This window comes from Macaca fascicularis, chromosome 1 (genome assembly GCF_037993035.2).
Source record: "Macaca fascicularis isolate 582-1 chromosome 1, T2T-MFA8v1.1".
NCBI classification, from domain to species: domain Eukaryota; kingdom Metazoa; phylum Chordata; class Mammalia; order Primates; family Cercopithecidae; genus Macaca; species Macaca fascicularis.
The window spans coordinates 223,588,870-223,601,893 of NC_088375.1; the positions used below are offsets into that span (position 1 = coordinate 223,588,870).

General features: G+C 42.8%; 1 protein-coding gene across 5 annotated transcripts in view; it reads left to right on the forward strand.

The window, feature by feature from the left end:
• Positions 1-13,024, forward strand: part of MTOR (mechanistic target of rapamycin kinase) — a 150,421-nt gene that overhangs the window by 40,913 nt on the left and 96,484 nt on the right. For all 5 annotated transcript variants that reach the window (XR_012426139.1, XM_045380920.2, XM_015442686.3 and 2 more), the window contains 6 exons: positions 5,547-5,633; positions 8,184-8,351; positions 8,833-8,945; positions 9,267-9,429; positions 10,837-10,929; positions 12,283-12,429. Coding sequence is in view for 4 of the 5 variants with exons in the window: in XM_045380920.2 (XP_045236855.2) it covers positions 5,547-5,633; positions 8,184-8,351; positions 8,833-8,945; positions 9,267-9,429; positions 10,837-10,929; positions 12,283-12,429 (771 nt within the window). In the remaining variant the exon portion in view is untranslated. The remainder of the gene's footprint in view (positions 1-5,546; positions 5,634-8,183; positions 8,352-8,832; positions 8,946-9,266; positions 9,430-10,836; positions 10,930-12,282; positions 12,430-13,024) is intronic.

Sequence of the window (13,024 nt, forward strand, 5' to 3'; positions counted from 1 at the left end):
AGACCAGCCTGGCCAACATGACAAAACCCTGTCTCTACTAAAAATACAAAGATTAGCCAGGCGTGGTGGTGCGTGCCTGTAGTCCCAGCTACTCAGGAGGCTGAGGCAGGAGAATTGCTTGAACCTGGGAGACAGAGGTTGCAGTGAGCCAAGATTGCACCACTGCACTTCAGCCTGGGCAACAGAGGAAGACTCCATCTCAAAAAAAAAAAGTTAACTTTTATTTTAGTTATATAAGACATTAACATAGTTCCAGAGCTAGAACTATAAATAAGATCTATCCAGCAACATCTAGCTTCTGCACCATCTTTATACCTCGTTTTCTTCCTTCCTGTATTACTTCCTATTTCTGCTATAACAAATTACCACAAATTTAGTGGCTTAACACAGATTTATTATCCTGCAGCTCTCTAGATTGTATTTCTGACATGAGGTCTCACTGGGCTAAAATCAAGGTGTTGATAGGACTGTGTTCCCATCTGGAAGCTCTAGGGGAGAATTGATTTCCTTGCTTTTTTCTAGCTTCTAGAGCAGGAGTTGGACAAGCATGTTTTAGAGACTGACTGCATTCCTTGGCCCTCTTCCTCCATATTATTGAACATTATTATCGTTTTATGTGGTGTTTGTTTATATTCATCCACATGTATTATTTCATGTCTTATCACTCCGTCTTAGAGCTTACTCCTAGAACCATATTCTTTCTTCCTAGTACAAATTCCTCTTAGGAGCATTCATTGAAATAAACTGTTCTTATCTGAATAAGTCTTTATTTCACCCTCTTTTTAAATCTTCATTTGGAGATTTAAAAATTAAAATAAAAAATTTAGTTTTTAGCCAAGAATATGATTCTAGGTTCTTCTACAACTATAGATGTGATCCCACTTTCTGACTTCTTTTTGTTGCTGTTGAGAAATCATGAATCCCTTTTACATAATATTTTTTCTGTGGCTTTACTTCTTATTGTTTTGTTATCCTGAAGTGTTCACTATTATATATCTAGATGTGAATTTATTTTGATTATCCTGTTTGAGACTTGGAGGGCTTCCTAAATGTAAGGATTGGTATCTATCAGTTCCTGAGAAATTCTCATGTATTATCTTTTTTGGAATTTTGTCCTTATACACTTCTATTTTTTTCCCTCCCCTCCCCTCCCCTCCCCTCCCCTCCCCTCCCCTCCCCTCCCCTCCCCTGCCCTCCCCTCCCCTCCCCTGCCCTCCCCTCCCCTCCCCTGCCCTCCCCTCCTGTCCCCTCCCCTTCCCTCCCCTCCCGTTCCCTCCCGTCCCCTCCCTCACTCTGCTGCCCAGGCTGGAATGCAGTGGTACGATCTCGGCTAACTGCAGCCTCTGCCTTCCAGGTTCGAGTGATCCTCACGCCTCAGCCTCCCAAGTAGCTGGGACTACAGGTGTGCACCACCACGCCGGCTAATTTTTTTTGTTTTTTTTGCATTTTTAATAGAGACAAGGTTTTACCATGTTGCCCAGGCTGGTCTTGAACTCCTGTCCCCAAGCAATCCAGCCACCTCAGCCTCCCAAAGTGCTGGAATTACAGGTGTGAGCCAATGCGCCCAGCCTTATTCCCACTTTTTTTTTAAGGCATTTTAAACAGACTAAATTTTCTTTTTTTTTTTTTTGAATGTACTTAGTTTTATTCATAATTGTCCCAAATTGGAATAAGCTCAGTAACTAATCAATAAGAGAATGAATCAACAATCTGTAGTATATTTATACAATAGAAAGCTCCTCAGCAATGTACAGGATGGAACTGCCAATACATGCAGCAGCATGGAGGAATCCCAAAGCTTCCTGCTCAGTGAAAGAAGACTTACACAAAATAAAACATGCCATTGATTCCACTCAATATGGAATTCTTAAACAAGCAAAACTAATCCATGGTAGGAAACAAAACAAAACAAAACAGAGTAGTGGTTGCCTTTGAGAGAATAAGGTGGGGATTTACTAGAAGGGACATAAACCAACTTCCTGGGAAGATAGCATAATATTCTATATCTTGATGAGGTTTAGGTTACACATCTGCATGCATTTGTCAAAATTTGTTGAGTGGTACCCCTAAGACTGGTGCATTTCCTTGTGTGTAAATTGTACCTCAAAGGAAAAAATTGGGGCTGAAAGTAAAGATTAAAATCAAGTTATTAATATGCACAATAAACTATTTAGGGGGAAGTGTACTGATGTCTAAACAGACTAAATTTTCTATCAAATATAAATAGACTTCTACTATATATAATAGAAGTCTGATTCTGTGTATTGTTTCTGAGAAGTCATGCTTGTAATGGTCTATTTCCTCACGTGTTTTATAATTTTGAATCATATAGCATATTCAACTGGGCTTTCCCTGGAGCAGTACTAGAAAATCTGCTCTAAATTTGCATCTCTCCAGAGAGGATATGCATTTACTTCTGCCAGGTGGTCCAGGAGAACTTTAATTTCTTGGCTTAGAGCTTCCCAGGCCACACAGTTAGTGAAAATAAATCCATAAACCCATACAATAGATGCCTGAAATTATGAACCCTTAGGGGAGGCATTTTTCTGCCTAGACCCCACATCACAACTGGCAACTTTCTTTATCTCCTTTTACCAGTGGACAGATTTTTTTTTTTTTTAACTCACTATTTATCTTAATATGTAGCTCTTTGAAAGTCTGGCTTTATGTGAGAGGCTTCAGTTCTTTTTTTTTTTTTTTGAAATAGGGGCTTACTTTGTTGCCCAGGCTGGAGCGCAGTGGCATGATCTCAGCTCACTGTAACCTCACCTCTAAGGCTGAAGCAATCCTCCCACCTCAGCCTTCCAAGTAACTGGGACCACAGACACATGCCACTATGCCCAGCTAATATTTTTTTTGTACTTTTGGTAGAGAAAAGGTTTTACCATGTTGCTCAGGCTGGTCTTGAACTCCTGAGCTCGGGGAGTTCTGCCTGCCTTGGCTTCCTAAAGTGCTGGGATTACAGGCATGAGCCACTGCGCCTGGCCACTTCAGTTCTAATAATCTTATAATCATGTTTATATTTTTTTTGCCTTAATTTTAGGCTTTTCATAGTGTGGGGGTTTGGGAGGAAATCTAATGCATCATATTTTCAGGAGCAAAACTGTGTTCTCTTAAAATATTCATGTTCCGAGGAAAAAAAGAAAGCTTGTGGAAGGCAAAGGGAGAAGAGGCAGCTCCTCTAGCTCTCTCCTCAGCATTGAGGTGCTTGCCTGTCCATGTCCCTTGGGCAGCTACTCCTTATGAATAAGCCACCGAAGTGCTCCCTAATTGTGCCTAATAAAATGGCACCAAGGGCCAGGAAGCTTGTTTCCTCTTTCTGTCTCTCAGTTTTCTCTGACCTTCCCACCGTCTCTATTGGCCTGTTTTCCTCCAGCTTAGGTTTTCTACTTTCAGGCTTTTTCTTTTCGAGATAGAATCTCACTCTGCTGCCCAGGCTGGAATGCAGTGGTATGATCTTGGCTCACTGCAACCTCCGTCTTCTGGGTTCAAGCAGTTCTCCTGCCTCAGCCTCCCGAGTAGCTGGGATTACAGGTGCATGCCACCATGCCCAGCTAAATTTTGTGTTTTTAGTAGAGATGGGGTTTCACCATGTTGGCCAGGCTGGTCTCAAACTCCTGACCTTGTGATCTGCCCACCTCAGCCTCCCAACGTGCTGGGATTACAGGCGTGAGCCACCGTGCCAGGCCTGTAATAACATATTTGTATAGGGACCAGTATACATATTTATAAGGGAATCACTACAAAACTGTAGTGATTCAATTTGGGGGATGGCGGGGACCAGGAGATAGGTAGAAATGAGTCTACTGAGTCAAATGTGTGCCACGTGGTGACCAGGCTGTAATCACCTTAGAAGTCAAAGTTATCATTAGGAAATATGTTCAGACTCTTCTTTGAGCCCAATCCTGTATGTCCTATTGATCCTACCTCTTTGGGTAATGAGTACTATAAGTCCATTACTCACTGTTTGAAATAACACTTTTTTTTTAAGTAATGCTTTTTATTTATCCCAACTTACCTGACTTGATGTGGATAGGCATGAAAACATATATGTTCATTTTCTAAGTTATCCTTGTTAATGGAGAGAAGCAAAGGCAGAGAGAGCTGTAAGAATTTGGAGAAGGGGTTCGGATGTGGTGGCTCATGCCTGTAATCGCAGCACTTTGGGAGGGCAAGGTCGGGAGAGCAAGACCATCCTGGCTAACATGGTGAAACCCTGTCTCTACTAAAAAAAAAAAAAATTAACCGGGCATTTTTGGCGGGCGCCCGTATTCCCAGCTACTCGGGAGGCTAAGGCAGGAGAATGGCTTGAACCCAGGAGGCGGAGCTTGCAGCCAAGATCACGCCACTGCACTCCAGCCTGGGCAACAGAGCGAGACTCTGCCTCCAAAAAAAAAATGGGAAGGGGTGTCAAATATTATTTGCTACTTATTACTGGCGTGTAATACTATCTGAAGATCATAACAAAATAAAACCTACATTTTGAAGACAAATCTTTAACCTGGAAAGTAGTTGAGATTTTCTTTACTTACACCTTCTTTATTACCAACTTTATTTAGTGGATGTCTTTTCTTCCTACACCTAAAAGGTACCGACTTAAGTAGAATCCCCTCATCCTATCCCTACCCCAGTTTGCTTGCTATTTTGGCTCATAATCTCTCAGAGACATAGTTAATTAAGACCTAAGTAATGAGTTAATTACTGTAAATGAGCTACAATACCCATAATCAAGGGTTAGCTGTATTTAGTTTAGGAAGTGGGTGGTAATTAGTTAGAGCCAAATAAGCAAAAGGTACATTTACAGTTGGTAAAAACTTTCAGGTTTATTTTTAAGTTTAGTGATTCCAGAAATCCTTCAATGATAACAGATATTCATTGAGTACTGAACAGTATTCACGTCCCTGTTCTAGTGCTTGACATGAATTATCCCGTTTAAGCCTTAGAAGTCTGTGAGGTTAAGTATTATCTCCATTTTCCCATGGAAGAGCCTGGGCACAGGGAGGTTAAATGAGGGTTACAAAGACCCTGCTATGCAGTAACTGGCTCGCCTGGTGTGTAAAAGCCCCTGATAATTGTTTTGAGTTCCTACCACCATCACCATTTAAGTTTGTGTCTTTTTTTTTTTTTTTTTTTTTTAAGAGACAGGGTCTCACCCTGTCACCCTGCACTCTGAGGCACGTGCATAGCTCACTACAGCCTTGAACTTCTGGGCTCAAGCATTTCTCCCACCTTAGCATCCATTGTAGCTAGAACTACAGGCAAGTGCCCAGCTAATGTTTTGTACTTTTTTGTAGAGACAGGATCTCGCCATGTTGCCCAGGCTGTTATTGAAATCTTGGCCTCAAGCAGTCCTCCCACCTCAGCCTCCCAAAGCACTGAGCCTCCAAACCTAGCCAAACTTGGGTCTTTGAAATATATTATCAGTAGATGGTATAGTGTGAAAACCCATTCCATAGTTGTCTTTATTTGTTCACATGAATTTAAGGTAAGCCTGGGGGTTCAGTGTCCTTCATGATACCAACTGGTTGACCTCTTGTCCATTTCAGTTTTTGTTCCAGCAGCTGGGAATGTTGGTGTCCTTTGTGAAGAGCCACATCAGACCTTATATGGATGAAATAGTCACCCTCATGAGAGTGAGTAGAAGTTAATGCTTTGGCCTCTTCCATGTTTGGGTCAAGGAAGGCTCAGAAGCAAGTTTAAATGACAGACATTTTTTTCATGGATCTTTGTAGAGCTGTTACAGCCTTAGTACAAGAAATGGAACAAAGCCCACTGGATATTGAGGGGGAGGAAGGGCTGTTGCTCCAGGTTCCCAGGTATAAAACTACAAGGCACGAAGGCTGAAGAGAAATCCTGAAGTAATTGTTCTGCCAGAAATAGACTCTTGGGTTATTTGCCTCACACACAACAAAGCAATTTCACTTTAATATCACAACGGTGCTTTTCTATTCTCATGAACGCCCTCTTCGTTACTGCTCGTAAACCATGAAGGGATTGGGGGTTGGGTTTTCTTAGGGCTGTTAAATATGACCGACACGTGTTGGGCACCAAGGAACAAGGTGATGCTTTACCCTGCTACCTCCAAAACCATACACACCACCTTTTGACTGCAGTGGCACATGAGAAAAGGCTGAGGTCCCAGGATTTTATAACATGCATTAAGTAGGTGCCAGAAGACACCCCATTGGCAATATCATTTTTCCTTCTGTTCTATATAATTTAAATGTCTCTGTGAGGAAGGTTGCTTTGCAGGTACAGCATGTCCTCAAAGAGTTGGAAGATTTCTGTTCTTTCACACCAGACCTTTGTAGTTAGTTTGAAGGAAACAGCAGGACTAAAATCAAAATGGCTGGTTTCAAATGGAACTTCCCAACACCTGGGTCTCAGAACTGATAAACCTCCCTACATGTATAAATAATTAAAAGCTGCTCTATTCCCTGACTCCTACCACAGAAGCCTCTGTACAAGGAAGATTTAGGCAGAATACTAAAGAGGCCGGTGGCTCGTCTTAGTGGGAGGAGGGGCAAGGGAAGAAGCAGTGTCCTCAGGGGAGGAGGATGTAGTAATCTGTGACTTAATCCCCCCAAGAGGGCTAAACAAGGATACAATATGACCATATTATAGTCATAACATGTTGATGACCAAAACACAGGGAAGTGAGGCAGGGAGCCTCACACCTGCAAAATGCAGCTTCCATTTCACCCCAGATAGAGAAGGTGCAGCGGGGGCTCTTCCTTTGACTGTTGATTCTGAGCATTTTAATGAGCTCCCCCAAGCCTGGGAAGAAAATAGTCTTTGTGAACAGTGATCCAGCTGACATCCCTCAGCAGGCTGCCTCGCATCTTTGAGGTAGAGAATCCCCTGTGAGGAACTGATGATAATGCAAGCTGGAAGGTAGGTAGGCCTTCTCTAAAGAAGGCAGAGTGGGGTTCAAGTGAATGAACATCAGACAAACTCTGGAGGCTCTGAAATCTGTGGTGTTTCTTTGGCAACACTTTTAACCTAGAAAACACAGCTCTTTCAGAGAGAATACTTCTCTCCAAGTAGAGAGAAAGGAAGTTTTATCAGCATCTTCTAGTATGGTTTTTACTTTCTAAACCATTATGCTTTTTAAGATACCTTTTTAAATAAAAATACTATATCTCTCTATAAAGCCTTTTATCTGAGGAGTTATTTGTTTTTATGGACTTTAAACTATTTAGAGGCTCCAAGAATATTAACATTCATGTGTTGACATGATTAGTAGGGTTTCTATTATCATTAAATCTCCTACTCCAGAACTCTTAAAGATGGTGATAGGCAGCTGTCTTTTTGAGTTGATTTGAAATAATAGCTTTTCCTGGAGTTAGAGGCTTGGACTAATTTGCTTTGCAACACTGAGGCAGGATCTGTGGCCAGTTGGCCAAGTTTTTATTTTAGTAACTTGTGTGGAAAATAACCATGTGGGTATAGAAAGGGGCTCATTTTGTGGCATTGTTCAGGCCTGATGGATAGGTTTTTGGGAGGGGACAGATGTCAGATGCTATCTATTAACAGCAAAATCTAAATCCAGAAAAGCCAGGAAATCTTTGTAATACTGGAGTCACCCTCTGGTAGAGATCAGGTGATACCAAAGTAAGGTCCACATCCACCCTGGACCACTTCAGAGCTTTTCGAGTGACTTAGTAATCTATTCATTCTAGAATATTCCAGATGCTCTGATTGATAGATTCTGGGGATACAGAGATAGAGGTTTCTTGTCCTTAAGTAGCCTACAATCTACAGGCAGGACGGCAAAGCAAAGGAAGTCTTACAACTGCTGTCGCTATCAAAGGGAGTGCGAAGGATCCAAGTGGATCATGGAGAAGAAGAAAGCCTGCGTGGGAGAAGTGAGGCTAGAGCCAGGTCTAGAAAGACAGGGCGTAGCTGAGCAAGAAGTGGGATTCTAGGTAGAGGAAGCAGCATGAGCAAAGCCCAGAGGACTCAGGTAGCCTCCTGCATCTGGGGAAATGCAATTGAGTTTGTCCAGTATGGCTGCAACACAGGACACAAGAAGGGCCCAGCGGGAGGAGGGGAGTGAGGAGTTGATCTCGGCGCAGACCATGCTCACTACAGTTTTGCTTTTCTGGCCATCTCGATTCCTCGGTTCATATATCAGCAGAAAGGGACCTGACTCAGCTCCTCTGACTTTTCTCTCTTTGTAGGAATTCTGGGTCATGAATACCTCAATTCAGAGCACGATCATTCTTCTCATTGAGCAAATTGTGGTAGCTCTTGGGGGTGAATTTAAGCTTTACCTGCCCCAGCTGATCCCACACATGTTGCGTGTCTTCATGCATGACAACAGCCCAGGCCGCATCGTCTCTATCAAGGTGAGTAGCCTATGTCATCCTCCAGAGAGATTTTCTGCTTGCCTCTGAATCCCTGGGTGATCAGCTAAAAGCTGAGACCTCGTTCTGAGTGACAGGTTGATGCCCACTCCATAAGACAGAATCCCAAGAATACTAATACCCAATGTGTGCAGTTTACAGAATGTCTATAATCCTCTCTTGATTATCCTTATCTCTTTCAATAGATTAATCTTGGCAAATATTTTATCCCAGACTAATTTTCTTTATTATCCAGCAACGGGTTCCTTATCAACTCAAATAAGCACAGAGAAAGCAAAGTAATATGTAAGCAAATAAAATGAGGGGGAGAAAGTGCTACCAAAAGGATATAGTTCAAGGCCATTTAATAAAGGCTTTTCCCAGTCCCCTCAGAACTTTGAATTATCCTCACCACCACCTGCTGCGTGTCCTTAGATACTTGGGACATGACTATTCATCACCATGCTTTTGCTCCCTTTTGCAGTTATTGGCTGCAATCCAGCTGTTTGGCGCCAACCTGGATGACTACCTACATTTACTGCTGCCTCCTATTGTGAAGTTGTTTGATGCCCCTGAAGCTCCACTGCCATCTCGAAAGTGAGCACCTCCCCTTTCGGATTAGCAATCATTAAGCTGTTAATGTTTTGTTGAAAATGTTTGTTTCTTAAGTTCCCAGGCCATCTTTCTATTTTTTTGTTGTTTCAACTCGCATTATTTTAGTCTAGAAATATCCCAGGTTTATGGAAATCTTAACTGTCCCTATCCCATTGGAATAAATGTTGGATCCATGTCATCCAAAATACCTTAGAAGCCATTCATTCCCATCCCTTTGGTGCTGATTGTTAAGCTCACCCTCAGTCACGTCTCTTCCTTGGAGATTGTGTGTTAGCAGTTACTGTATGTTAGCGATTGTTGTAGGGCAGCGCTAGAGACTGTGGACCGCCTGACGGAGTCCCTGGATTTCACTGACTATGCCTCCCGGATCATTCACCCTATTGTTCGAACACTGGACCAGAGCCCAGAACTGCGCTCCACAGCCATGGACACGCTGTCTTCACTTGTTTTTCAACTGGGGAAGAAGGTAAGATGGGAGTCTGGACAGACAGGTGCTCTTCTGCCTTATTTGGAAAGAAGACTTTGTCTATGAGCCACTCATACTTTGTCTGATGCCAGCCACCATCAGAGAACATGGAATTATTTGCTTTTTTTTTTTTTCATGTGTTCAGCAAACATTTATTGAGCAACCTATGTGAGCTAAGTGCCGTTCTGGGGATAACAGGGTAAAAAGAATAAAGTCTTTGCTCTCATAGAGCTTCCATCCTAATGAAGCAAAGCAAATAAACAGTTTGTTTCTTAAGAGTGATGGGTTGAAGTGAAGAGAAGTGCTCTTTATTTAGAATAGACAGAGAAGACCTCTGATCAGTTGACACTTAAGCAGAGACCTAGATAAAATAAAGGCTCAGTTGCAAAGAATTGGGTGCAAGGAGAAGAAATAGCAAGTGCTAAGGTTGAGGCGGCAGCTTGCTCAAAGAGTTCAGGGCACAGCAGGAGAGCAGTGTGATCTCAGAGGAGCGAGCAACGGGGAAGTACTTGGAGTTAAGGTGACCGAGATAAGGCAGAATAGTAGAGACTAGATTTGTAGGCCTGTGGCTCTCAAAGTATAATTCCTGGACAAGCAATATCAGTATCTACATACCTGAGAACTTGTTAGAAATGCAGATTCTTGAGCTAGGCACAGTGACTCACACCCGTAATTCCAGCAACGTGGGATGCTGAGGCAAGAGGATTGCTTGAGATCAAGAGTTGGAGACCAGCTCCAGACGTAGCAAGATCCTGTCTCCACAAAAAAAAATTTAAAAATTAGCCAGGCATAGGGACATGTGCCTGTAGTCCCAGCTACTCAGGAGGCTAAGGCAGAGAGATCGCTTGAGCCCAGGAGTTCCAGACTGCAGTGACCCCCATAATTGTGCCATTGCACTCCAGCCTGGGCAACAGCAAGACCTCATCTCACCTGAGACCTGCTGAATCAGATGCTCTAACTGTGGAGCCCAGCAATCTCTGGTTTCATGAGCTGTCCAGGTGATTCTGATGCCCACTAAAATATGCAAATCACTATTGTGGGCCATTGTAAGTACTTCGGCTTTTACTCTGAGCAAGACTGGAAGTTTTTGGTGGACTTTGAACACAGGAAAAATAAGATCTGACTTAATATTTTTAAATGATAACTGTCAATGCCATGTGGGAAAATAGGCTGTGGGGGCAAGGGCAGAAGCAAAGATCTCTCAAGAGGCCACCATCATAAACCAGATGATGGGGACTTAAACTAGGATTATGGCAGGAGATGGGAAGAAGGATTCTTCTGAATATCACAGAGCTAGTCACAAACCCAGAAGAAATGGTCATAATGTAGTTGTATAATATGTTTTCCTCTACTTTTTTTCCACTCTCCAAAATGATAGTTTCTGATCTCTTCCCCCTCCTGTTTTAGTACCAAATTTTCATTCCAATGGTGAATAAAGTTCTGGTGCGACACCGAATCAATCATCAGCGCTATGATGTGCTCATCTGCAGAATTGTCAAGGTGAACTATACTTCCTTTCTGTTCTGAAGTCCCTGTTGTCTTTACTACTTGATATTCTTGTAATCTTGGCTATGGGAGTTTGTGTAGCTTTTTAGCTCTAAACTAGGGATTGGCAAACTTTTTCCAGTTTTGTAGGCTGCGTGGTCTCTTTTGCAACTCCTCAGCTCTGCCTCTACAGCCTGCGAGCAGCCACACACGATGTGTAAACAATGAGCCTGGCTGCATTCCACTAAAACTTTATTTATGGACACCTAAATTTGATTCTCTCAATTTCTGTGTGTTGCAAAATATCAGTCTTCTTTTGATTTTTTTTACCCCCAACCATTTAAAAGTATAAAAACCCTTCTTAGCTCTTGGGCTATATAAAAACAGGCAGGGGGCTGAGTGCGGTGGTTTATGCCTTGGGAGGCCAAGGCAGGTGGATCACTTGAGCCCAGGAATTTGAGACCAGCCTGGGCAACATAGTAAAACTCCATCTGTACAAAAAATACAAAAAATTAGCTGGTCATGATGGCGGATACCTGTGGTCGCAGCTACTGAGGAGGCTGACGTGGGAGGATCACCTGAGGCCTCTGTGAGCTGTGATTGCACCAGTGCACTCCAGCCTGAGTGGCAAAGTGAGACCCTATCTCAAAGTAGATTAAAGGCTAGGCACAGTGGCTCACGCCTGTAATCCCAGAACTCTGAGAGACTGAGGCAGGAGGATCACCTGAGGTCAGGAGTTCGAGACCAGCCTGGCCAACATGGCGAAACCCCATCTCCATTAAAAATACAAAAATTAGCCAGGCATGGTGGTGCGTGCCTGTAGTCCCAACTACTCAGGAGGCTCAGGCAAGAGAATTGCTTGAACGCAGGAGGCAGAGATTGCAGTGAGCTGAGATTGTGCCACTGCACTCCAGCCTGGGAGACAGAGCTAGACTCTGTCTCAAAAAAATAAATAAATAATAGGTTAGATTAGATAGATAGGCAGGTAGGGAGTGGCATAAATAAATAAATGAATAATTCTTTTTAAAAAGTGTAAAAAAGCCAGGGGATGGGGGCTGTTTGCTGACTTTACTCCAAACACTTTATCACCTTTCCCATTGCCGACAATTGTTTATCTTTGCTAGTTGCATGGTTGCTTGCTCGTACTACTAAGTCAGTGCTTGTCATTAACTAGGAGTGACTGGCAAAGACTGTCTACAGTTGGGGAGTCAGCCCATCTGTGGTTCATTTTGTCCATACATGGGACTTTTTACTTCTTACTAAAATCCTGGCTCTTCCAGGTCTGCACCTCCCAAAATGTAAGGATATTTCCTAAACCAGAAGCATCTAGTAGAGTTGTAGGTGTTTCCTATAAATCTCTGGTTGCAGGGATACACACTTGCTGATGAAGAGGAGGATCCTTTGATTTACCAGCATCGAATGCTTAGGAGTGGCCAAGGGGATGCATTGGCTAGTGGACCAGTGGAAACAGGACCCATGAAGAAACTGCACGTCAGCACCATCAACCTCCAAAAGGTAAGTCCATTGTTTCAGGGGACTGGGAAAGGAGAGCTCTGCTCTTCTCACTTATTCAAAACTTTCAGCTGTTTAAACCAACCAAAAACCGGCCCAGGTGTTTTTTCCAGAAATCTAGATACCATGAACTTAGATCATTTGTCTTTTTACAGGTATCTGAATTGTAGTTTTGTTTTGAATAGAGAAAAAGTAGAGAACAAAATGTCCTTTTGTGCTCCCTTGGAATATGAATGGTAGAACCTTTTGTTGCAAATATATTCTCATTTTTTACATTAAGGGAACAAAGCTAGTGAGCCCCCTAGTTGGCAGTGAGACTGATGAAGGCGCTTTAAAACAGTGCTTTTCAAACTTCTCAAACTCATTGGGCTTACCAATTGCTGGGAATCTTGTAAAAATGCTTATTCTGATGTTGGCAGTCTGATTTGGGGCCTGATACTCTGCATTTCTGACAAGCTGCTAGCTAATGTGATGGTGCAGGCCCAATGGACCATACTTTGAGTAGTGAGGTTTTAGATCTTTCCAAGTGATTACTGAATTATCTCTGCTGGCCAAAGCCTAAGATATGATCAGCTTTTCACCATGTATGCCTCCAGCC